The sequence below is a fragment of the Peromyscus eremicus genome, chromosome X (genome assembly GCF_949786415.1).
Source record: "Peromyscus eremicus chromosome X, PerEre_H2_v1, whole genome shotgun sequence".
In the NCBI taxonomy this organism is placed as follows: domain Eukaryota; kingdom Metazoa; phylum Chordata; class Mammalia; order Rodentia; family Cricetidae; genus Peromyscus; species Peromyscus eremicus.
Genome location: NC_081439.1, coordinates 100,694,592 through 100,719,211, shown reverse-complemented (window position 1 = coordinate 100,719,211; position 24,620 = coordinate 100,694,592). Strand labels below are relative to the sequence as shown.

The 24,620-nt window shown below is 43.2% G+C and overlaps 1 protein-coding gene across 1 annotated transcript; it reads right to left on the bottom strand.

Annotated features, from left to right (window-relative positions):
* Positions 1-2,496: 2,496 nt before the first annotated feature.
* On the bottom strand, positions 2,497-23,789 carry LOC131900178 (rhox homeobox family member 1-like). Its single transcript, XM_059251540.1, has 3 exons — positions 23,389-23,789; positions 22,768-22,838; positions 2,497-2,648 (listed from the first exon to the last, which is right to left on the bottom strand). The coding sequence occupies exons 1-3, from the start codon at positions 23,784-23,786 to the stop codon at positions 2,497-2,499; spliced, it is 621 nt and encodes a 206-aa protein (XP_059107523.1). The 5' UTR covers positions 23,787-23,789.
* Positions 23,790-24,620: the final 831 nt, after the last annotated feature.

Genomic DNA, 24,620 nt, shown 5'->3' with positions numbered 1-24,620 from the left:
ACAGTGCCACATGCCTGGCTGAAGCCCTGACTAGTGTCATGTAATCAGGAGTGAGAATCATACCCTCATCTTGTACATAGGGAAAATAAAACAGAGAGGTCAAGTGACTTTCTCACAACCACACAGCAGGCTGAGAAGGAAATACAGCAGACCTGTAACTGTAAGGAATGTGTAACTCAAAAGAATGTGGACTATCAGAGGGTATGGATGACAACCAGGAAAACCAGACTCACTGAATCAACTAAGCAGGACTCACATGGGCTCATAAAGACTGGAGCTGCAAGCAGGGGTCTACAAGGGTCTGGACAAAGTCCTCTGTATTTTGTTATGGCTGTTAGCTTGGTGTTTTGTGGGACGCCTAATAATGGGACTGGGTCTCTCTGACTCTTTTGTCTTCTCTTGGGACCCATTTCCTCCTACTGGGTTGTCTTGTCCAGCATCGATGAGGGCTTTTTCCTTGTCTCATTGTATCTTGTTTTGTCCTGTCTGGCTGTCCTCTCTTGGAGGTCTGCTCTTTTCTGAGGAGGAAATGGAGGGGAGTGGATCTGTGGGAGAGGATAGGTGGAAGGGGTAGGGAGCGGAGGAAGAAGAAACTGTGGTCAGGATGTATTGCATGAAAGAAGAATCTATTTTCAATAAAAATTTTAAAAAGAACATGGATTGCACCTGAAAAATTACACCAAAAGCTACGCTTATTCTCCACATCCATTGAGCATACCCATAAATGAACTCACACCAACAACCTACATCCATGCACATGAACATGCACCTACATATAAAAATAACATTTCACATCCAATAGTTTATTCAGTTCTCCAAGTTCAGTTTACCTTAGACACCTCCCAACTTTCCATCATTTTCTTGTAGTATTTATATTGGTATCAGCTTCTCTAATGTACAATTTGCCCGAGTGATTTTCTGGCTTCTTTGGCATGAATGAAAATTCATGGAGAGTTCAGAGACTGAACAGAGGAGTTGCCTCTTCAGCAAAGGCCTCCCAGGATTTTCTGTGTATCCTTTCTTCCACACTTCCCCAATCTCCATGATGGACACTTTCCTGGAAGGAGTTTGTTGCTGGCCCTCTTCTTGACCTGAAGCTTCAACCCAGATTTACAAGATCAGATTTATTTCTATTTCTCAACAGCAAAGAAGCAGGGACAGACAGAGGACAAGGAAACTTTGGGAACAATAGGATACAGGAGGAAAAGAGAACAAGATTCCCTAAAATCTATCCCAGGCCACCTCAAGAACTGCAAAAGTCACAGCAAGGGGCAGAGGCACTGGCAATCCAGGTGACTCAGGCAGCATGATCTGCTGCCCCAAAAGCCCAATGCCACGTGACTCACACAAGGCAAAAGGAAGCTTAGCTGATGACCATGACCCCTAACTGTAGGAGCTAGGAACTGTAAATCAGTATCCCAGTCCCCGCTATCATCTCCAGGCTGTTTCTTGTTTTAAAATAGAGGTTCGTTACTGGGGTACAGCACTAGTGCACAAAGCTCCTGTCCCACCTATGATGTCGGGGTAGCCACAGCATATTTGCTGCAGTTCTGGCTCAGCTATCTCAAGCCCTGTGTCTTGTCTTCTATTTCTGTCTGAAGCCCTGGAACTTGGGGGAACCTCTTCTAAAAGCAAGATGAGAAAGGACGTGAACACTTAAGACCCTTTCCACCTTATTCCTGGCCCTCAGTGCTCTTTTTCTTCTCCCCGCAGGAGATGTTAAAGGACACTGAGAGAAGACGTACAGATGGAAAGGATGGGGCCACATCCTCCCATTGGCACCCCCCACCCCAGAAAGGCAGCAGGAGGACAGGAAAGCTAGGCAGATGGAAAGGATGGGGCCACATCCTCCCATTGGCACCCCCCACCCCAGAAAGGCAGCAGGAGGACAGGAAAGCTAGGCAGATGGAAAGGATGGGGCCACATCCTCCCATTGCCCCCCCCACCCCAGAAAGGCAGCAGGAGGACAGGAAAGCTAGGCTTCCAAGTTCAGCAACACTAGCAGCTTCTCTTCCTGCTCAGGCTTCCCACCAATAGGACCAGAGTCACAAGAAGTGGGAAAAGGCACTGGACACTCAGGACACACCCCAGCCTTGGTAGAACATCTCCATTTAGTCCACTGGTCTGTGAGTACACTCTCACCCTGGCCGGCTTCAATGGGGGCTGGGGAAGGAGTAATGGATAGAGGCACCTGTTCTCTGATGGTGGACTCTGAGCCTGAGGAGGTCACTGTTTGCAGTGTGGCTCAGGTAATGTGCCCTATGACTGGGGAGGAAGAGCTATAACTACAACAGGGAACCTCCTAAGGCTTGCTGTGTGTGTGCTGCAAGCAGTTCTTTTTTTGATTTGGCCCATTCGGCCTTGTTGTACCCCATCTCGTCCTCCAGAGGGAGACAAATGCTGCTGGCTTGGTCTCCTAGGCCTGCTTCTGAGGTTCCCATGCAGTCAGCTGTCTGGCCCAGACCTCCCTGCAGAATTTCTCCAGGCTTTGGCCCTTCAAGGGACCCCTCGTGGAACTTCTGCATAGGTGCAGTAGGGTGCATGGGCCTTAAAGACGCACTCAACGGGAAGCAGGTGGCAGTTTAAGGTTCCCCGTTCTTCAGTGACCACATTGGGGACAGCTGCTGCAGGAGATGTTCTGAGGTTACCTTAGGGTGAAGAAACCAAGCAAACAAGGAGTGTGGGTCTTGGAGTTGGCCAGAGGGAAGTGGTGTGGAGGATCTTCCTCAGACAGGAGAGGATCAGCTGGTTACTTGATCCCTCCAACAAGGGCCCCTGAAGGGCCAGATTGCCCCAAGAGCTGGTAGCACCTGAAACCTCTACTTCTAGATATTTCATTGAAGTTATTTTTCCAAGACCACATTTCGTGGACTCATATACATAAATGTGAGAGTTTGAATTTCCTATTTGAGTTGTGTGCTGCCTTGAGAGGTGGTTTCCAGTTTGAGTTAGGATATGATGTTTTTTAATTGTTAAAAGTATTTTAATTATTCTTTAAAACTCAAAATCCCATTGTTTGTTGAATTAAAGGAAACAAGAAGAAAAGGAAACATGTGTGTTATTGGTTATACTTTCCTTGCTAAAATCCCTGCAATTACATGGGTCCAAGTGGCTCAGTCTAGTCAGTCATCATGCTCAGACCTCTGTGACCATCATTCTCAGAACAATATCTCATGGTGAATACTATCATTCCCAGTTTAATTAGATATCCAGCTTACATTTACCTTAGAAGTCTGAAATAGAACCATGCCCACTAACACCAATATTCAATGACTGAGCCAACTTTGAAGCTAGGAAACTAGATACCTAATCCCAGGCTGCCTTTACCAACTGTAGAGTTTTAGTTAGGGTTTCATTGCTGTGAATACAAGCCATGTGAGTAGAAGCAAGTCCCAGCCCTTCCTCCTGCCTCAAGGCTGTGCAAGGTGTCCCATAATAGGTAGTGGGCTCCAAAAAGCCTGCTCATGCACCAGAGAGGATTCTGATCCTACTGCCAAGGCCCGCCAAGCAGATCAAGTTACACAACTGTCTTGCCATGCAGAGGGCCTAGTCCAGTCCCATGCAGGCTCCACAGCCATTGATCCAACTTTCATGAGTTCCCACTAGTTTGGTTTGGTCATCTCTGCATGTTTCCCATCATGATCCAGATGCACTTGCTCACAGAATCCCTCCTCTCTCTCTTTGACTGGACTCCTGGAGCTCTGCCTGGTGTTTGTCTGTGGATCTCTGCACCTGCTTTCATCAGTCATTGAAGAAAAGCTCTGTGATGACAGTTATGGTATTCACTGGTCTGAACACTGGGGTAAGGCAGTTCAGTGTGGGTACCCTCTCCAACATTTCTAGTAGTCCAAGCTGGGGTTTTCCTTGGGGATTCATGGCAACTTCCCTAGTACCAGGTTTCTTTCTATCCTCATGATAGTTCCCTATGTCATGGCATCTCATTGCTTTCCCCCTCCATCCCTGTTCCAGCTCAATCATCCCATTCCTTTATGTTCTCATGCCTTATTCCCTACCCTCTATTGCACACCCATCATCCCCAATTTACTCATGGAGATCTCATCTATTTCCCCTTCCCAGGGCAATCCATGCATCCCTCTTTGGGTCTTCCTTGTTAGTTAGCGTCCCTGGATTTTTGGGTTGTTCCCTGATTATCCTTTGCTTTTTATCTAATATTCACTTATGAGTGGGTACATACCATGTTTGTCCTTCTGAGTCTGAGTTACCTTACTTGGGATGATATTTTCTAGTTTCCTCCATTTGCCTGTAAATTTCATGATGTCATTGTTTTTCTCTGCTGAATAGTACTCCATTGTATATATGTACCACATTTTCTTAATCCATTCTTCAGTTGAAGGGCATCTAGGTGGTATCCAGGTTCTGGCTATTATGAATAATGCTAATATGAACATAGTTGAGCATGTGTCCTTGTGGTATGATTGAGTAGTCCTTGGGTAAATGCCCAAGAGTGGTATAGCTGGGTAGATTGATTCCCAGTTTTAGGAGAAAACTGCCATACTGATTTCCAAAGTGGCTGTACCAGTTTGCACTCCCACCAACAGTGTAGGAGTGTTCCCCTTGCTCCACATCCTCTCCATCATAAGCTGTCATCAGTGTTTTTGGTCTTAGCCATTCTGACAGGTGTAAGGTGGTATTTCAGAGTCATTTTGATTTACCTTTCCCTGATGATTAAGGATGCTGAGCAATTCCTTAAATGTCCTTCATTCATTTGAGATTCTTCTGTTGAGAATTATCTGTTTAGCACTATAGCCCATTTTTTAATTGGACTGTTGGGTATTTTGCTGTGTAACTTTTTGAGTTCTTTATATATTTTGAAGATCAGCATTCTGTCAGATGTGGTGTTAGTGAAAATCTTTTCCCATCCTGTAGACTATAGTTTTGTCTTATTTACTGTGTGCTTTGCCTTACAGAATCTTCTCAGTTTCAGGAGGTCCCATTTATTAATTGTTGTTCTCAGTGTCTGTGCTACTGGTGTTATATTTAGGAAGTGGTCTGCTGTGCCAATATGTTCAAGACTATTTCTTACTTTCTCTTCTATAAGGTTCAGTGTAACTGATTTATATTGAGGTCTGTGATCCACTTGGACTTGAGTTCTGTGCATGGCGACATTTATGAATCTATTTGCAATCTTCTACATGTTGACGTCCAGTTATGCCAGCACCATTTGTTGAAGATGCTTTCTTTTTTCTACTGTACAGTTCTGGCTTCTTTGTCAAAAATCTCATGTTTATAGGTGTGCAGATTAATGTCAGGGTCTTCAGTTCGATTCCATTGGTCCACATGTCGGTTTTTATGCCAGTACCAAACTGTTTTTATTACTATAGCTCTATAGTAGAGCTTGATGTCAGGGATCGTGATGCCTCCAGAAGTGGCTTTGTTGTACAGGATTCTTTTAGCTATCCTGGGTTTTCTGTTTTTCCAAATGAAGTTGAATATTGATGTTTTCCAGTTCTGTGAAGAATTGTTTTTGTATTTTGATGGGGATTGCATTGAATCTGTAGATTGCTTTTGGTAAGATTGCCATTTTTACTATGTTAATCCTACCTATCCATGAGCATGGGAGATCTTTCCATTTTCTGATATCTTAAATTTCTTTCTTCAGAGACTTACAGTTCTTGTCATAGAGGTCCTTCACATCCTTAGTTAGGGTCACCCCAAGTTATTTTATATTATTTGTGGCTATTGTAAAGGGTGATGTTTCTCTGATTTCTTTCTCTGCCCATTTATCATTTGTATATTAGAGGGCCACTGATTTGAGTTAATCTTGTATCGGCCACATTACTGAAAGTGTTTATCAGCTGTAGGAGTTCCCTGGTAGAATTTTTGGCGTCACTTATATATGCTATCATATCGTCTGCAAACAGTAAAATTTTGACTTCTTCCTTTCAATTTGTATCCCCTTGATCTTCTTTTGTTGTCTTATTGCTCTAGCTAGAACTTCAAGTACTATATTTAATAAATATGGGGAGAGTGGACAGCCTTGTCTTGTTCCTGATTTTAGTGGAATTGCTTTGAGTTTCTCTCCATTTACTTTGACGTTGGCTGTTGGTTTGCTGTAAATTGCCTTTATTATGTTTAGGTGTGTTCCTTATATAAAGGTCTCTCCAAGACCTTTGTCATGAAGGGGTGTTGGATTTTGTCAAAGGCCTTTTCAGCACCTAATGAAATGATCATATGGTTTTTTCTTTCTTTTTTTTAAAGATTTTTTATTATGTACACAGTGTTCTGCCTGCATGTATGTCTGCAGGCCAGAAGAAGGCACCAGCTCTCATTACAGATGGTTGTGAGCCACCATGTGGTTGCTGGGAATTGAACTCAGGACCTCTGGAAGAGCAGCCAGTGCTCTTAACCGCTGAGCCGTCTCTCCAGCCGGTTTTTTCTTTCAGTTTGTTTATATGGTGTATTACATTTGTATGTTGAACCTTTGCATGTTGAACCATACTTGCATCTCTTGGATGAAGCCTACTTGATCATGGTGGATACTTTTTTGATGTGTTCTTGGAGTCTGTTTGCCAATATTTTATTGAGTATTTTTGCATCAATATTCATGAGGGAGATTGGTTTGTAATTCTCTTTGTTTGTTGAATGTTTGAGTGGCTTGGGAATCAGAGTAACTGTAGCCTCATAAAAGGAGTTTGGTAACATTCCTTCAGTTTCTATTGTGTGGATTTTGAAGAGTATTGGTATTAACTCTTCTTTGAAAATCTGATAGAATTCTGCATTGAAAGCATCTGGTCCTAGGCATTTTTTGGTTGGGAGTCTTTCAATGACTGTTTCTATTTCCTTAGGGGTTGTTGGTCTATTTAAATAGTTTATCTGATCTTGATTTAGCTTTGGTATGGGGTACCTATCCAGAAAATTGTCCATTTATTTTAGATTTTCCAATTTTGTGGAGTACAGGTGTTTGAAGTATGACCAGATGATTCTCTGAATTTCCTAATTGTCTGTTGTTATATCTCCCTTTTTGTTTCTGATTTTATTAATTTAGATAGTCTCTCTGTTCCTTTTGGTTAGTCTAGATAAGGGCTTGTCAATATTGTTGATTTTCTCCAAGAACCAACTCTTTGTTTCATTGATTCTTTGTCTGTTTTCTTTGTTTCTATTTTATTGATTTCAGCTCTCAATTTGATTATTTCCTGGCACCTTTTCCTCCTGGGTGACTTTGCTTCCTTTTATTCTAGAGATTTTAGGTGTGCTGTTAAATCACTACTGTGAGATTTCTCCAGTTTCTTTATGTGGACATTTAGTGGTATGAATTTTCCTTTTAACACTGCTTTCATAGTGTTCCATAAGTTTGGGTATGTAGTACATTCATTTTCATTAGACTCTAGGAAGTCATTAATTTCTTTTTTTTATTTCTTCCTTGACATATTGGTGATTTAGTTGAGCATTATTCAGTTTCCATGAGATTGTAGGTTTTCTGTAATTTTTGTTATTGTTGAAATCTAACTTTAAGGCATGGTGGTCTGATAGAATACAGGAGGTTATTTCAATTTTTTGTGTATCTGTTGAGATTTGCTTTGTGGCCGAGTATGTGGTCGATTTTAGAGAAGGTTCCATGGGGTGTTGAGAAAAGGGTATATTTTTTTTTGTTAGGGTGGAATGTTCTGTAGATATATATTAAGTCCATTTGAGTCATAACATCTGTTAGATCCCTTACTTCTCTGTTAAGCTTCGCTCTGACATATCTGTCCAGTGGTGAGAGTCAGGTGTTGAAGTCTCCCATTATTAATGTGTGAGGTTTGATGTGTGATTTAAGCTTTAGTAATGTTTCTTTTATATATGTGTGTGCCTTTGTATTTGGGGCATAACTTTTCAGAATTGAAACTTCATCTTGGTGGATCTTTCCTGTCATGAGTATGTAATGTCCTTCTCGATCTGTTTGAATGACTTTAGCTTGAAGTCTATTTTGTTAGATATTAGGATAGCGATACCAGCTTGCTTCTTAAGGCCATTTGATTGGAAAGTCTTTTCCCAGCCTTTTACTTTGAGATAGTGTCTGTCTTTGAAGTTGAAGTGTGTTTCTTATATGCAGCAGAAGGATGGGTACTGACTACATATTCATTCTGTTAGCCTGTGTCTTTTTATAGGTGAATTAAGTCCAGTGATATTAATGGGTATTAAAGATCAGTGATTGTTAATTCCTGTTATCTTTTGGTGGAAGTGTGTGTGTGTACGTCTCTTCTTTGGGATTTACTGCTGTGGGGTTATCTATTGCCTGTGTTTTTGTGGGTATATTTGACTCCCTTAGGTTGGAATTTTGCTTCTAGCGCTTTCTGTAGGGCTGGGATTTTGGATAGGTATTTTTTAAATCTGGTTTTGTCTTGGAATGTCTTGTTCACTCTGTCTATGGTGATTGAAAGTTTTTCTGGGTATATTAGTCTAGGCTGACATCCATGGTCTCTTAGTGTCTGCATTACATCTTTCCAGGACCTTCTGGCTCTCAAAGTCCCAATTGATAAGTCGGGTGTTATTCTGATGGGTCTGCCTTTATAAGTCACTTGGCCTTTTCCTTTGCTGCTCTTAATATTCTTTATTCTGTATGTTTAGTGGTTTAATTATTATGTGGTGAGGGGACTTTTTTGAGGAGTCTAGTCTATTTGGTGTTCCATAAGCTTCTTGTATCTTCATAGGCATTTCCTTGTTTAAATTGGCAAAGTTTTCTTCTATGATCTTGTTGAATATATTTTCTGTGCCTTTGAGTTGGTATTCTTCTCCTTCCTCTATCCCTATTATTCTTAATTTTGGTCTTTTCATGGTGTCCCAGAGTTCTTGGACGTTTTGTGTTATGACTTTTTTGGCTTTGGTACTTTCTTTGACTGACGAATCCATTTCCTCTATTGTATCCTCTACACCAGAGATCCTCTCTTCCATCTCTTGTATTCTGTTGGTTATGCTTGCATCTGTGTTTCCTGTTCATTTACTTGGATTTTCTATTTCCAGCATTCCCTCTGTTTGTGTCTTCATCTTTGTTTCTATTTCCCTTTCCAGGTCTTGAACTGTTTCCCTTACCTGTTTAATTGCTTTTTCATTGTTTTCTTTAAGGGATTTATTGCTTTCTTCCAATTTTTTTATTTGTCTTTTCCTCTATTTCTTCCAATTTTTTGTTTGTCTTTTTCTCAATTTCTTTATTGATTTCTTCCACTTTTTTGTTTATCTTTTCATCAATCTCATTTTTCATGTTTTCTTGAAAGGCCTCTAGCGTCTTCATGATGCTATTCTTAAGGTCACTTTCTTCTGCTTCTTCTGTCTTGTGACGTTCAGGTCTTGCTGCTGGAGGAGGCCTAGTTTCTGGTGATGCTCTATTGCTCTTTATGTTGTTGTATGTACTTCAGCCTTGACATCTGCCCATCTCTTCCTCTAATGGGTATATGAGGTGCCTGTGTCTGAGTGAGTTGCTTTGGTCCACTCTGTGCCTGTTGTGTCTGTTTCTCAGGGGGCCCTTCAGGGCCTAATCTTAGCTCTTGGTCTAATTGGAGCAGGCAGATTCTGTGTTTCAGGGAGCTGCTCTTGGGTCAACCCAAGCTAGTTGATTCTGTGAGTCCCAGATGCATTCTTGGTATTCTCAGGACTCTTGATCCAGTCAGAAGTGACTGATTCTGTGTTTCAGGAAGCCTCTCTTGGTCCAATGAGAGGTGGGAGATTCTACTTCTGAGAAAGCCACTCTTGGTCTAATGAGGGCTGGCAGATTCCCTATCTGCTGAGGTTACTCTTGGTGCAATGACAGCCTTTGTCCAATGAGAGCTCTCTCTCTCTCTCTCTCTCTCTCTCTCTCTCTCTCTCTCTCTGTTGGTAATAAGAGAGCTAAGGGTTGGTTTCCAAGCCTCAGGAAGTGGCTGGGGTCTTGGGCAGATGGAAATGGTGTCAGGGTGTGTGGATCGCAGGGTCTGCGGCTGAGGGGTCTTAATGAATGGGGAGCCTTCCCACAGGAGCCCTGCCTGCTGGCTGGCAACTGGGGCTGAATTGGGCGTGTGTTCTAGGGTGTGATTTTGAACTTCCAGAAAACTTTATTACTCTGCTCTTCTCAGAGTAGGTATGAGAGGTAGGAACACTAATGACTGCTTCCTGACCCAGAACCACCTGCTCTAATATTGGACATTATTACTTCTGCCACTTGCACAAACCTCATTTCATCACAGCATCACACATATGGACTTTTATCATGTGAACATAGAGGATAAAGTCAGTCAAGAGATGTTAGTGAGATAGACAGAGCTAGGCCCAACTTACATTGTAAATGCTTTTAAGATGGTAGGGAGTGAAAAGCATTCAAGAGGGAAATTAATCTTTAAATCACACAGTCCGGACCCTTTTTAAAGCTGCCTGGTGCTTCAGAGCCCATTTATACTCTTGAAGTCCGTTTCCTAAATATCAATGTAGTGGACAGGAAGGGACTTACAACGTCCAATACACAGAACAAACCAAAATACCACGCTAGCATTTGGGCAATTGGGTGCAGGATCAAGTTGCTGTGCAGGCAACTAATTCACACAGGCTTCTAGATTTCCAAGTCCAAAGCATTGTTGTGTTTCTCTGTCTGAGGGGGCTACTGAGGTGTTCTTTCAGAAAAGTGATAGAGGCTAATGGTTCTGAAGGGTCCGTTCTGTGTGACTCTGTGCCCCAGACATCACTCCACACCCTCTTTAACCTTCTCTAAACTTGGATGGATAATCCTCAGGAGGATTTCATATGCAACCTCTAGCTACTCAAGAAGAAACTTTTCCTATGACTTCAGTTTGATGCTGTGGAATGTTCTGGTTTCTGTGCCTAAGAGCAAGGCCTCTTTCCAAGGCTGCTAAGCCCAATACAAGAGTCTTTCTTGAGGTGGAAAAAAGGAAGCTCTGTCCAGTCTGAGAAAGTAACTTTTCTGTTCACTCCTGAACTTGCCATGTGCAATTGTCAAAGCAGAAGAACTTATGTAAACAAAACCATGCAGATCCAGCAGATTTTTCCCAGGGCTTGTATCTTGGGGTCAGACTCTAGCTAGGTATGTGTGTAATAAAGCTGTGGAAAACCTTTATCCCAGTTCCGTTCATTACTCGTGCATCTCCTGAAGTCCCTGCTCAAGAATAGATCACATCATCCTCAGCACAGCACCTGATACACCTGAATGGGAAAAGGACATAGGTCAGAAAAAGCTGTGTAACAATACAAGTGTTTGTAACTGTGTTTGAGGTGCTACCTGGGTGCGTGCACATATGTAGAGGAAGTGCTCCATATGTATTTTTCTTCTGGAACCTTCTTGAATCACAGGTAGATATATATCTATGGACTAATTCCAAAAGGTACAATTGTTCAAGCTCGTTGTAAATCAAACAATGGCACATCAAATTTACAATTGTAGTTCCACTACAGAACCATTAAGGTATATTTAAAATAGAGGTAAACACTTAATGTATGGTGTTAAAACTGAGCCTCAATATATAGCACAGGCTGACCGGGTACTCTAGACTATCTTCCTCAGGATCCCAAACGCTGGTACCACAGGAATGTGCCACTACAGACAAAGCTTATTCTTTGATGTGTATTCTCCATACATTATTAGAGACATATTTATGCTAAAAAGAATTATGTGAGGGGGTGGAGAGATGGCTCAGGGTAAAGAGAACTGGCTGTTCAAGAAGAGCTGGGTTCATCATTCACATGGTGGCTCATATGAATCTGTAACCCCACTTCCAGTGGGATACACCACCCCCTTCTGACTTCCATAGGTATCAGGCACACACATGGTATACACACATGCATGCAGGCAAAATGTTCATACACATAAAAATAAAATAAATGTGAACGTAAAGTTTAAAAAAATTTCTTATTTGTAGCTAAAATTTACCTTACTATCTAGCATATCCTTGCAATGCCTTGTTCCTTCCCATACTCCAAAATTCCAGGAATGGAAAAATGCATTTTTCCTGTTCTCTAGAATTTTTTTCAATCACTCTGCAGTTGTAGGCACAAAAAGTGTCGCCTGTCAATGTTAAAGCCAAAGAAAGCTGCTCAATAAAATCAAAAGAGGAAAGAACAAATGCATTGCCATCATATTGGGAAGAAATGACCAGGGTGGAGGTGACATACACCCCACAGCCATCTCTGTGAAATCAGCAGCCAGAAGGGAAGCAGGATGCATGCCTGCAGAGAGGGTACTGGGTGATACAGAAGCGTCCCACATCATTGAAACTTCTGGTCGGATTTTAACTGAAGAAGATTTGAGAATGGGATACAGGAGGGAGTGCGGAATTAGACAAACAATTATTTAATCACAGGAGACATCGCTGCCATGAAACACTGATTGTTGCTCTGGGCAGCCCTGACTTCACCAGCCAGTTAGTTACCTTATGAGATGGTTTTTTGGAGGTGCCCTCAGGCTATGTGCACGTGTTGTGTGACAAGATTTTTCCTGAGGAGACGAAACACACTCATCTACTCACCCCAGATAGGGAGCCCATGATAGACCAAAGTGCAGATACCACCAAAGTCCAACTTGGTGAATGAATGGGTTTTACTGGGGTTACTTAGAGGATATAGGTGGGGGTTTACAGGAACAGAAATGACTCAGACAGGTGCATCACCAAAGCCGACCCCAGCATGGGTGACAGCTCAGAAAACCTGGGAATCTTGAGTACACTGCACAGCCTGCAGGCAGCTCAACAGGTTGGAACGTGTCCTTTCCAGGTGCCTCAGCTGATTTAAACCTCTTCTAGGCTGCTTAGCTGGGCTTGCTTCTTCTAGGCAGCTGGTCTTGTCTCAGTCTTGTCTGCTTCTTTTGACCTCTAAGAGTCTTCTTAGCAGCTCAGCTTTTCTTCCTCTGACAGGGACTCTCAGCTTTCACTGTTGACTCTGGCAGGAAGAGGCCTAGTGAACCTGGTCAGTATCAGGGAGTTCTTAGAATTATTTGGAGTTATCTCTCTGGTTAAGGAGGTCCCAAGCCTGCATGGTGCAATGTTTCCATCTCAGAGGAAACTGTTACACAACAATGGGCCATCAGCATGGGCCAGAAAGAAGGTTCAGGCCAGCAGTGCCCTGAAGCCACAGTGTCACTGTAAGACCTCCTGTCTTGGATCCCTGTGTTAGTGGTGTTCAATGGCCAGGGTTTTGAGATCACACCTGGGTGAAGAGAGGAAAGTTTTCATCTCAGCAGATCTATGAGAGTCACAGCCATGAGGCCCAGCATGTACAGGAGGATAATGAGGCACTACCTGAAGCTGCTGTGAGTTAGCAAAGATCAAACTGGAAGGAACAGAACTTGCTGGAAATCAGATCTCTCTAATCCAGGCCTCCTAGTGCTTGGCTGCTGTGTGGGCCTTGACAAAGCTGGGGAAGGGAGGCAGATGCTTTCCCCTGGGAATCAGGAAAATAGATACTCTTAGTTGATACCTTCTTTAAAGTCTGAAACCTGTGCTTGTCCAATGACAATATTTAAACTTTCTCCATGGGACTAGACATTAAATAAGGACCTAGTGCAAGCTAAGCAATCTCTACCGTGCAGCATATGAATTATTGTATGTAGAGGCACTATTAGTCATTACTATTATTATTATTATTATTATTATTATTATTATTACTATTCATTTATTGGGGTGACCCTTCCCAGTGTGGAGATAAGAGGACAACTTGCAGGGTCTGATTCTCTCCTTTCACCATGTAAATCCTGAGGATGAACTTCAGGTCAGCTGTCTTGGTGACAAGCACTTTACCTTCTGTGATGTTTTGCTTTAATTGTCAACTTGACACGACTTACAATCACTTGAGAAGAGAGTCTCAATGATAAATTATCTATGTTGGTTGACCTGTGGGAGATTGTCTCAAGTAAGTTGTTATAGGAAGATCTAGTCCACTTTTGGGGCATCATTCCCTAGCCAGGGGATCTTGAACTGCATACAAATGAATACATTTCCATGAGCAAAAACAAGCAAGTAAGCAGGAATGCATTCACTTTTCTCTACTCCTGACTGTGAAAATAAAGTGTCCAGCTATTTTAAGTTCCTTACTATAATGGTCTATAACCTGGAATTGTGAGCTGAAATAACTCTTTTCTCCCATGAATTACTGAAAGGGAAAAAATCAGTACCCCTCTTAAGAGATGCTCCCTCCCCACCTCCTCTAAAGTTATTTGCTGACCAGAGTTTTATAGCTGACCAGAAATTAAACTCATTGGAAAATAGGAACAAAACAATAAATTTGAATGTATATATCCTGGGCTCAGCAAAAACAGGTTATAGGGAGTAAAAAACTTACATTTCTGTCGATACCCTGCATCCTGTTAGCCATTAGTAACCTCACGCTTATAGGTCAGCCAGTAACTTCAAAGAATAACGTCACCCCGAGCCCCCTCATGCAATCCCGAGATATGTAACCCTCTGCACATAAACTTTTCCTATATAAACCCCTTGAAGTGAGTGCTTGGGGCTGTCTTCCTCCATCCACTGTGCTGAGTGTTGGACATGGATCAAGTCTGGGTGTGTTTTGCTATTAACAAACCCCTGTGTGCTTGCATTGGATATTGGCTCCGTGGTGGTCTTGCTTGGGGGTCTTGTGACACGGGCACAACGTTACTTTTTGTCAGGGTATTTTGTCACAGCAACAGAAATGAAACACCTGCTGAACTTCCTCACCAGCTATGTTCGTATTCAGATACATGCATCAAAAACGCCTTGCACTAGGCATATGCTGATGGTGGCAGGAACAAGAAGGATCCTGGGACACAAAGATTCATGGCTGAAGATCTGTTGTCTGGAACTCTCAATCTGGACTTTCTTTTTGAAATCTTATTTTTAATTATGAGCACAAGTCTGTGCATGTATGCAAACAGGTGCCTGTATAGGCCAGAGGAGGGTGTCATATCCCCTGAAGCTCGAGTTACAGGAGGTTATGAGCCAACATAGGTGCTGGGAAATGAACCATAAAGAGTATGACTGGGTCCATAATTGCTGTGCCATCTCTCTATGCCCTTATTCTGGACTTTGCCTCAAGAGATGTGTGTCATGTTTTGTCGTGGGGTCCTGGGAATGGCACTCTCTGGATAAGGAACACAGATCACAATGAGGTCACCTTCCCATTTGTATATTGACTACATATACTTTCCCCTCTCCTGGTATGTGGAGCTATGGGTGCTCACTCTGGTCCCATACCAGAACCTGTTTTTATCAATGGGCCCCTTCCTCATTGTTCATTGATCTCTATGGAAAGAAGCTTTCTCTGCATTTCTTGGGCCTTGAACCACTTGGCCCACTTTGTGTGGCCAGTCACTTTCCAATTCTCAGGACTCTACTAAGAACCTGTCTGCATTCTGTGGTAGTAGACCCCAGGGAGTCTTTCTCACTGTCTCCACCTCACACACCCCACCTCTGCCTGCAAAGGCATCTGTCTACTGTTCCCTTTCCTTCTAGGTCTTGCACATGTCCCTAAATCCAGCATCCACCCTGGTGCTTATAACTCCAGTATCAGTGCTCCCAGCCCAGCTTGGAGTGGAAGGATGTTGTCTTAGTCATGGTTTCTGTTGCTGTGACAAAACACCACGACCAAAAGGCAAATTGGGACAAAATGGTATTTGGCTTACACTTCAACATTGCTGTTCATCACTGAAGGAAGTTACGACAAGAACTCAAACAGGGCAGGATCCTGGAGACAGGAGCTGATGTAGAGGCCATGGATGGATGCTGATTACTGGCTTGCTTAGCCTTTTTCTTTCTTTCTTTCTTTCTTTCTTTCTTTCTTTCTTTCTTTCTTTCTTTCTTTCTTTCTTTCTTTCTTTCTTTCTTTCTCTTTCTTTCTGGTTTTTCAAGACAGGGTTTCTCTGTGTAGTTTTGGTGCCTGTCCTGGATCTCGCTCTGTAGACCAGGCTGGCCTTGAACTCACAGCAATCCACTTGGCTCTGCCTCCCAAGTGCTGGGATTAAAGGCTTGCACCACCACTGCAAGGACCACCATCTCAGGGATGGTCCCACCCACTGTGGGCTGAGTATTTGCTCACTGATCACTAATGCCTTACAGTTGGATCTCAACTGGGGCTCATTCCTCTCTGATGACTCTAGCTTGTGTCAAGTTGGCACACAAAACCAGCCAGTACACATGTTATCTGGCTTCTAGACACCCTGCTGTGTGGATCCATGTCTTTCATCTTTCCCCAATGCCTCTACCATCCATAAACTTCCCTAAATACAAGGCTGTACTTACTCTATCTGCCCCTCCTCTGACACACCAGAATTCTAGATGTGTGTCTACTGAGTAAACAGCCCTCTTTACCCATCTTCTCTATTCAAGATTCCAGATTCCCCCTTACCTGTGGTCAGTTTCCAAAGAGGCTTTCAACACATGCTGCTGGACCCCTCTTTTTTAGAGTCTGTCACAGCTCACAAATAGTCACAGCATCAAAATCATCTCATGTCCTGGCCACATTCTTACAGGACCATTATCTCTACTTCCCATGCCATACACTGCCATACTAATGTCCCTACACCGCTGTACTAACGCCCCTTTGATGTGTCCTCCCTGCTGGAACTCAGGCATAAGCCTCTCTATACATTTCCCACACTGTCTCTCCTCCAGTTACCCTTGGACTAACACAGACAATTGTTCCCTGCATGTCCCAACCCTATATCCAATGTCTCCCCCTAACCTGGGCTGGTGCATCTACTGAGAAACCTTTGCCTCTCTGGTCTGACCTGAGAGGAATGGGTCAATATGCATCTTGTGCATAGAGGTGGGAGAAGAGAGGAAACTTCCTTTGAGTCAGCATGGGATGGGCTCTTGTGTTTTCTTTGAAACAGTAGGACCTGAGGCAGAATGACTCCTAGTTCCATGACTGAGCCATTGAAAGGAAGGACAGTGAACAGACCTGGGGGCAGCCTGGGTGATTGTTCACACTCCTCCTCCCATGAATGCTCAGAATCTCCTCTTTGTATATTTGGTGCAGATAAGAGTGAACTCCTAAGTATTGGTGGAACTCAGCTGTCTTTGTGAACAGTCTTCTCACTGGTAATTTGCCCTGTTCCTGTTTTTATGTATTTGCTCATGTATACAGGGTCAACAATTAAGGTGAGGATAGCACAATGTGACAACAGAGAAGACTCTATGTCTGAGTGAGGATCTCTGTGGCTCCTTAGAAACTTTGTGATTTGTGGAGCAATAAAGATGACTCAGAGTTTGTCACCTCTCTTTGTCTTTCAAACATGATATTTTCTCAATAATTGACACCCACAACTTACTGCCCCCTCCAAAAAAACCATGAAACATATTGAATACACATCTCTTTGTTGCTGAAGGGATAAGGTTTCACAGCCATTATGAGCGCTTGTCAGTGACACCAGAATATCCTGTCTTCATCCAGTGCTGGGACAAGATGATGCTTCAGGACTCCTCCAAAAGCTTTACTGCAAGGTGTTCTGCCCGTCAGCAGATTCACACTTGAGCATTTGAGACTGCTGAGTTTTCCTGTACTTGGCTCTTCTTCTCTTAAACCAACTCTGCAATAACATGGAGAAAGAGATGCCTTTAGAATATTCAACAGTCAATATCACAACTGGAAAAAAAAAAAAAACCTCTGTATGCCAGTGAGGCTTTAGACCGAATAGAACAATCTCATACATATGGGTTTTTTCTTTAAAATTATTATATAGAATATATTTGATCATTTCCTCTCCTGAACACTTCTCACATTCTCTATACCTCCTAACCCACCCAACTTCATTTTCTCTCTCTCAAAAAATAAGACAATGACAAAAGAAAAAAATCAAAAGAAACTGAAAAAAAGACAAAACAAAAACAAAAAAAGAAAAGAGAAATTCTTCAGAAAACACGGCGTCAACCAGAATTATTCCTGGGTATGGGACCTGCCCCAGAGTATGGTTGCTATACCCAGTAACACTCCATGCAGAAAACTCATGTTCCCTTTACAATCAGGTATCAACCGCAAGGAGCTTCTTGGTTAGGGGTGGAACTTTGTGTCCACTTCCCCTTCTCAGTGCTGGAATTTTGTCTGGTTTTAACCCTTGCGGGTCTTGCACCTGAAAGTGAGAGACTTTGTGCCAGGGCAAGACAACAAAAAGGTTCCTCCATTTTGTATTCTTGCTGAGGCCACTTCAGATTTAACTGGAATGTGATCTCCTTGTTGGAAAACCCAGGAAAAATTATCCAACTCTATTATTCTGGGGACCAGAGGACAAGATGTCCTAGCTACCTAATCTTAGCTTCTGTTAAACTACCTGCTTGTGCAGAACACTCCCTCCAGCTAACCACTTAATTTGTCTTCTATTAAAACTGCTTGTGCCGGGCGGTGGTGGCGCACGCCTTTAATCCCAGCACTCGGGAGGCAGAGCCAGGCGGATCTCTGTGAGTTCGAGGCCAGCCTGGACTACCAAGTGAGTCCCAGGAAAGGCGCAAAGCTACACAGAGAAACCCTGTCTCGAAAAACCAAAAAAAAAAAAAAAAAAAAAAAAACTGCTTGTTTCAAAACACTTACTCTGCAAAGCCCCCTGCAGCTGCCGAGTGTGATGCCAGAATATTTTCTGCCTTTAAAATCCCCATGCTCTGTACTATTGGAGCTACACCTAGGTCCCCAAATAGTTTGGATGTGATCCTAGCCAGCTGGAATAAATACTTTCAATTGGCTATAAATTGTTTGAGTGGCCATCTCTGGTGGGCTACGGGTAAAATTTTGGAGGTCCCTCTGAGATCCCAGAGATTGGACTCAGACACTTAGGTCTTTGGGACCCCCAGGAACAGTGAAGAATGCACCAGCTGGAGAGGACTCTTAGGGGATGTGCTTGGCCTGAGACGGTCCAGGATCCCAAGAAAATCATCTCTGAGCCATTGCTGCTGAGCACTCTGGAGGCACCCAGTATTGGTCACCACCCAAAAGAGAAACAAACAAAAAAGGTAAAACAGAAGTCATCTGGTCTGAACACCTCCGGAGGTAAGTTTGGTCTGTAAGGGGTGCCATCTGGTTAGGACACAAGAGGAGAGGTCAGGCTCGACCATAGATCCTGTGTCTGGGATCTGTGCAATATCACTGGATTGTTGATCTGCAGGTGTATGAATGTGTGGTAGCCACCCCTAATTGTCACTTGTCTTTTCTATGTGTCTCTCAGCATGACTGTGTCTCCCTGTGTGTTTCTGTCAGTTCTGTTGGCTGAAGAAACAGATTGAAAATGAAAGGGGGCGCTGGAGAGATGGCTCAGCGTTTAGGAGCACTGGCTGTTCTTCCAGAGGTCCTGAGTTCAATTCCCAGCAACCACATGGTGGCTCACAACCATCCATAATGAGATCTGGCACCCTCTTCTGGCCCGCAGGTAGAACACTGTATACATAATAAATAAATAAATCTTAAAAAAAAAGAAAATGAAAGGGGGAGTAAGTCATCTAAGACCACAGCTAGAGCTGCCCCTAGGCAGTGCACAATTTCCTGCAAGCTCATCGGCAATGCCAGGCAGCAGCTGTGGCTGTGCCTCGTGGCAGCTGGCTCCACTACTGCTATGACTATCTGGGTGCTTCCAAGCCTCATCTGTAATCACCAGTTCCCATGTAATAACCAATGGCTTCCTCTGATGCAAGGCACCTCACCTTGGCTTAAGACCTGTGTCCTCTCCTTGGAAACCAGAATCCTTTGGCCCTAACCGAGTAACTCAGAGAAACCCCAAACTTCTGCCTGTTCCCTCAGCTGGGAGACAGGAATAATTCCCAGAGCCAGGTGCTGGTTGCTCAGAGGAAGGAGAAAGTTGAAGGGACTCTAGCCAGCTTGAGCATGGCAAACATGGCTCTGGCAGGCATTATCCATCTCCCCATTCCCTCTGCCTTGCTAAAAACTGTTAGATTACATTCCTAAAGCTAGCCACCAAGGTCTGTTCCCTTATTTCGCAACTTCCTTCCCCTGATGCTCACTACCAAGTTCTGTATCAGAGTATTGAAGTCCAGGAATCAAAATACCCTTGTGGCTGCCCTAGTTAACACGTCCAATCAAAATGAAACACCTCATCCTAACGTGAAGTTTCCCCCTTTACCTTTATTGTCACTTATAGGGTTAGGGAAACAAGACCAATTTAGACAAATCATTCAGGTATCTTGGCTGATAAGCAACTCCTGCTTCCATGGAGTTCAGGTGATGGGGGAAGCTGCTGTCAACTATGGACTTCTTGCCCTCTTAGGTTTTCTGGGCTCAGGACAAAGGCAATGTTCTCAATGAGAGTTGCAGCATGATGATATTGATGCCCTACTTCCTGCCTGACATGAAGGGCATCCTGAGCCCTAATATTCTTCCAGGACATCCAAATCCTGAAGGCAGAGCCTTAAGGTTTAACCTCAACTCAGGAAAGTGATCTGACACAGAGTGGAGAACATTTAACAGAACTGCCTCCTCCTCAATACATTGTCTAGCTATGGAAATACAGTCACAGTTAACTGTTAGATGTCACCATCCTCTCAGGCTCCTAGTGACTGAGGGTCCATTGTATTGGGAAGTTCTCAAACTGTACATTTGTGACTCCATGTACTTTCTCTCCCTGCCTTGGGAAAGTCACACTGAAGAGTGTGCAAAGAGAACATGGGTGTTTTCTCTTGTGTCCTGTGTCCAGCTTCTCTCTACAGCTGCAGTGCATCAGTCTCAAGAGCTGTGGTGCATCAGCACCTCTAGAGCTGCAGTGCATCAACCTCTCTAGAGTTGCAGTGCATCAGCCTTTCTAGAGCTGAAGTGCTTCAGCCTCTCTAGAGCTGCAGTGCATCAGTCTCTAGAGCTCCAGTGCATCATCCTCTCTAGAGCTGCAGTGCACCATCCTCTCTAGAGCTGCAGTGATTCAGCCTCTCTAGATCTGTAGTGCATCAATCTCTAGAGCTGCAGTGATTCAGCCTCGCTAGAGCTGCAGTGCATTTATCTCTAGAGAGGCAGTGCAACAGCCTCTAGAGCTACAGTGCATCAGCCTCTAGAGCTGCCATGCATCAGCCTCTCTAGAGCTGCAGTGCATTTATACCTAGAGCTGCAGTGCATCAGCCTCTCTAGAGCTGCAGTGCATTTATACCTAGAGCTGCAGTGCAGTGGCCTGTCAGCTCCGAGAGGGGAAAAATCCCTCACACCTTCAGCTTTTCTTTTCCTCTCACTCTTCCTCTCCACCTTGGGGAAAACCACTCTTCATTCTTCCAACTTCTCCCACCTGAGCCTAGTTCTACTGTAGCATATATCTCGTGGTATTAGGACACATGCACTCAGGAGCCTGCTGTTTGGGACTTCTGTTCTGCACAACCTACTGCAGGTAGGGCAGCATGCTTACATCATGACTGCCCTGATGCATGCTGAAGTGAGCATTAACAGCACTCTGTGCTTTGTCCTTTCTGATTTGGCATGGAGTATTCAGTTTCTTTGGGCTCATGGCCTCAGCTTTTTATCTCATGAGCTAAACATTAGTCTTTACTGTCTGAAGGAAAGAAATTCATTTGAAAATAAGATCGCTACAACTCTACCTTCAAGTGAGCTCTAGCCTTTCCAAATTTTCAAAAAACCTGTATCTTCAACACAGTCTCCTTTAAAGGAAAAGGTACCTTTTCTGTTTTCAAGTTATTCAACAGAAGACTTACTTGTCTGTGGCTTGGCTACCTTTACTTTTTATGTGGATGGCGTGTGATGTGCATGTGTGTCCATGTGCACATGCACACTCATGATTGCAGAGGACTGAGATCAGAGTCAAGCATCTTCCTAGCTTGTTCCCCACATGATTTATGGAGGCAGGGTCTGTCCCTGAACCTAAGCTCAGCAACTAAGCTAGTCTCAATCATCCTCAGAACCCACAGTCTCTGCCTCCTGAACCTGAGCTCATGATGCATGTGAGCTGACATACCTGCTAAGCTTTTATGTGGGTGCTGAGGATCCAACTCATGTGGGAAGTACTTTATCCACTGAGCTCTCTCCTCAGCCCCAACCTGCATTTTGACTTTGCTAATTTCCCCTGAACACGTCCTCCATATTAGATTAACTGAAATTAATTCAGTCCGACTCTTTTGTGTTTAATTTTAGCACAGATTTCCAAAGCTATCAACCCTAGACCTCTCCAAATACTAATGAGTCTATTTTGGCAATGTTTTAGATAACCTAAACAAAACATGGGAGAACATGTAAATTTGACCTTGCTGTTGTCTATATCACCTTTCCACAAACTTACAAAGGTGGAGGGCCAACCACGTGGACTTTTAAAGTGTCTTCCCACATGACTCTTCACTAAACTAAACACAGGTGAGTTATTGAAAAAGTGTGTTTCTTGGAAGCATTTCTCCCTTGTCTCAATTAACTCATGCTTTTAAGTAAATGTATATTTGTTGCAACTGAACCCCTTTTTATCCCTGCTGCTTGCTACATCAATTAGAGGTCCCCAAGGTCATTTAGAGCCCTACTATGATCCTAGAAGTAAGTGCCCTGAAATGACCTGAGTGTCAGGACTTCACTATTAATCACTGCAGACATACCAGTAAACATTTATATCTTCCTATATGCATGGCATTATAATATTCAATGGTTGTCTATACATCTGATGTCCACACACTAATTATAAGTAGTCTGCCTTTTCAGTTTTTTTTTTTCAATTAAGAGATCATGCTGCCTCCAGTAATGGGAAAGGACCATAAGCTGCTGGGTATGCATTCCATTCTTACCTCTGGAAAACTGCAAGACTCAATGCTTGATTGCCATTATAAAACAGACAAGGGCACCTCCCACCCTTGATCACTTTTCATTATGGCTACAAGAAAATCAACCACAGCCTGAAGCAGAGTGTCCTACCCAAAGCCTTTTCAGATTTACTGACCCGCACTCTGGATTCTCCCAGGAACAAGCGCTTTGCAAGGTCCCTCCTGTGGAAATAAGATGGAAAAGTGGAGCTGTTAGAGGAATACAGATTTCAACTTGGCAAGATGAAGAGACTTCTGGAGATGGGTCACATACCAACACAAAAATATGTAAAGATGGTGCTCTCTAAAGTATAAAAGTGGCTTTTCATTTATCTCTACTTTACTACAATAAATAAATGTGTTAATTAATTAACACATGGGGGATATAATATAGTAGTAGTTGGATTGCCTAGAAACCCCAAGGTCTTGAGTACAATTCCCATTACAAAAGGAGGGAAGGAAGCATGAAGAAGAAGAGGAAAAGAAACAGAAACACTAGGAAAACTGGATGAAGGAATTGAGAGGCACCAACCAGTTTTTAGAATCAATCTATATCAATATTGCATGGAAATATTGACTCTGACATCACAAATGCCTTCCCATCAATGGAACAGGTAAAGAACTCCATGCCTTGGGGCTCAAAGCAGATAGGGGCCACAGTGTGGAGAACACACCTCCAAATGAGAAGCTGAAAGATGGGAGGTGGGATTGGCTGCTGAAACAAGCCACATACCTTGTGGCCTCATCAGGGTACTTAGTTTGTTGAAAAACTTCTTCCAGTTCACTCAGCTGCCTGGGTGTGAGACCCAGCTGGATCCGTGGCCTTGTGCGCCGTAACTGTGGAACTCTGGCAGCAGCCAAGTTCTCCTGCTTCTCCAACTGTGGGTGTCTAGACTCTTGGTGGCTCCCATGGCTCTCATCTTTGATGTCATCACCAATGTAGTGGATCACATCATCCTTATGGTCTGGGATTCCCTGGTTCTTTAGTTTGTCTGGACCATTTAGAGAACCTTCAAAGTTACCATTTTCTGCTGCTACATTGGTCTCTTGTTCAGCCTCAAGGCTCACCTCGATCTCATTTTCCTCCATCTTGTGGAAATCAGGGTCTACATGTTGGAATTGAAGAGCCATGGTGGACCTAAAAGAGAATAAGTAGTGTCACCTCTACAAATGTTCTGTGGATTGAATGGTATTGCAGCGCCTGGAGTTTTTGCAAGTTTCACATCTGTCTTTTTCATCCCATGATCCCTATAGGAGATATTTGCTCAATGGAAGTGGAGCATGTACAGAATGTACCCAACTTGGAATCCAACCAAGCCCATCAAAACATCAAGAAGAATGGACTTCAGGAGCAAGCAAGCTGTTGCAAGTGCACAAGCAAGGATGAGGACAAGAATTTACACTGAGCACATGGCCCCTGAGTGAACCTCTGGAGAACTTCTAGCCTCTGTATCTCACTGGGTGCACATTGCAGGAACTAGGAATTAAGTGATCATGATTATCTCAGTTTGTGTTTGTTCCAAATTTCTGTAAGGACACTGAAAACACAGCCAATCACTGTCCTCCATCAGCAGCAGTGGCATGTTTGTGGAGCCAGGTATGTGCAGCATTCTGGTGGACAAGACACTGCAAAAAATTGATGTCATCAGTGAAAAAAATTCTCATACTCCAGATTGTTGTAAAAAATCTCCATCAGAGTCGTATAGTGTCCTGCCCAGTGCTCCTTGTGTCTGCAAATGCTGACACTGCATGGTTAAGTGCCCTTTTTGTAGTGTCAATAAACCACTTAAGGTTGAGCGTGCATTGGAACAGTACCTGGGTTGATTAAACACCATATATGCATTAAGAAACTGAAAAAGAAAGAATGTCAGGCCCAGTACTTTTCAAGGAGTTAATAGTCTCAAAGAAGTGTTTTCAGTGTACTGAGATGTTGGAAAATATCAAGAGGATCTCATTAAGAAAATG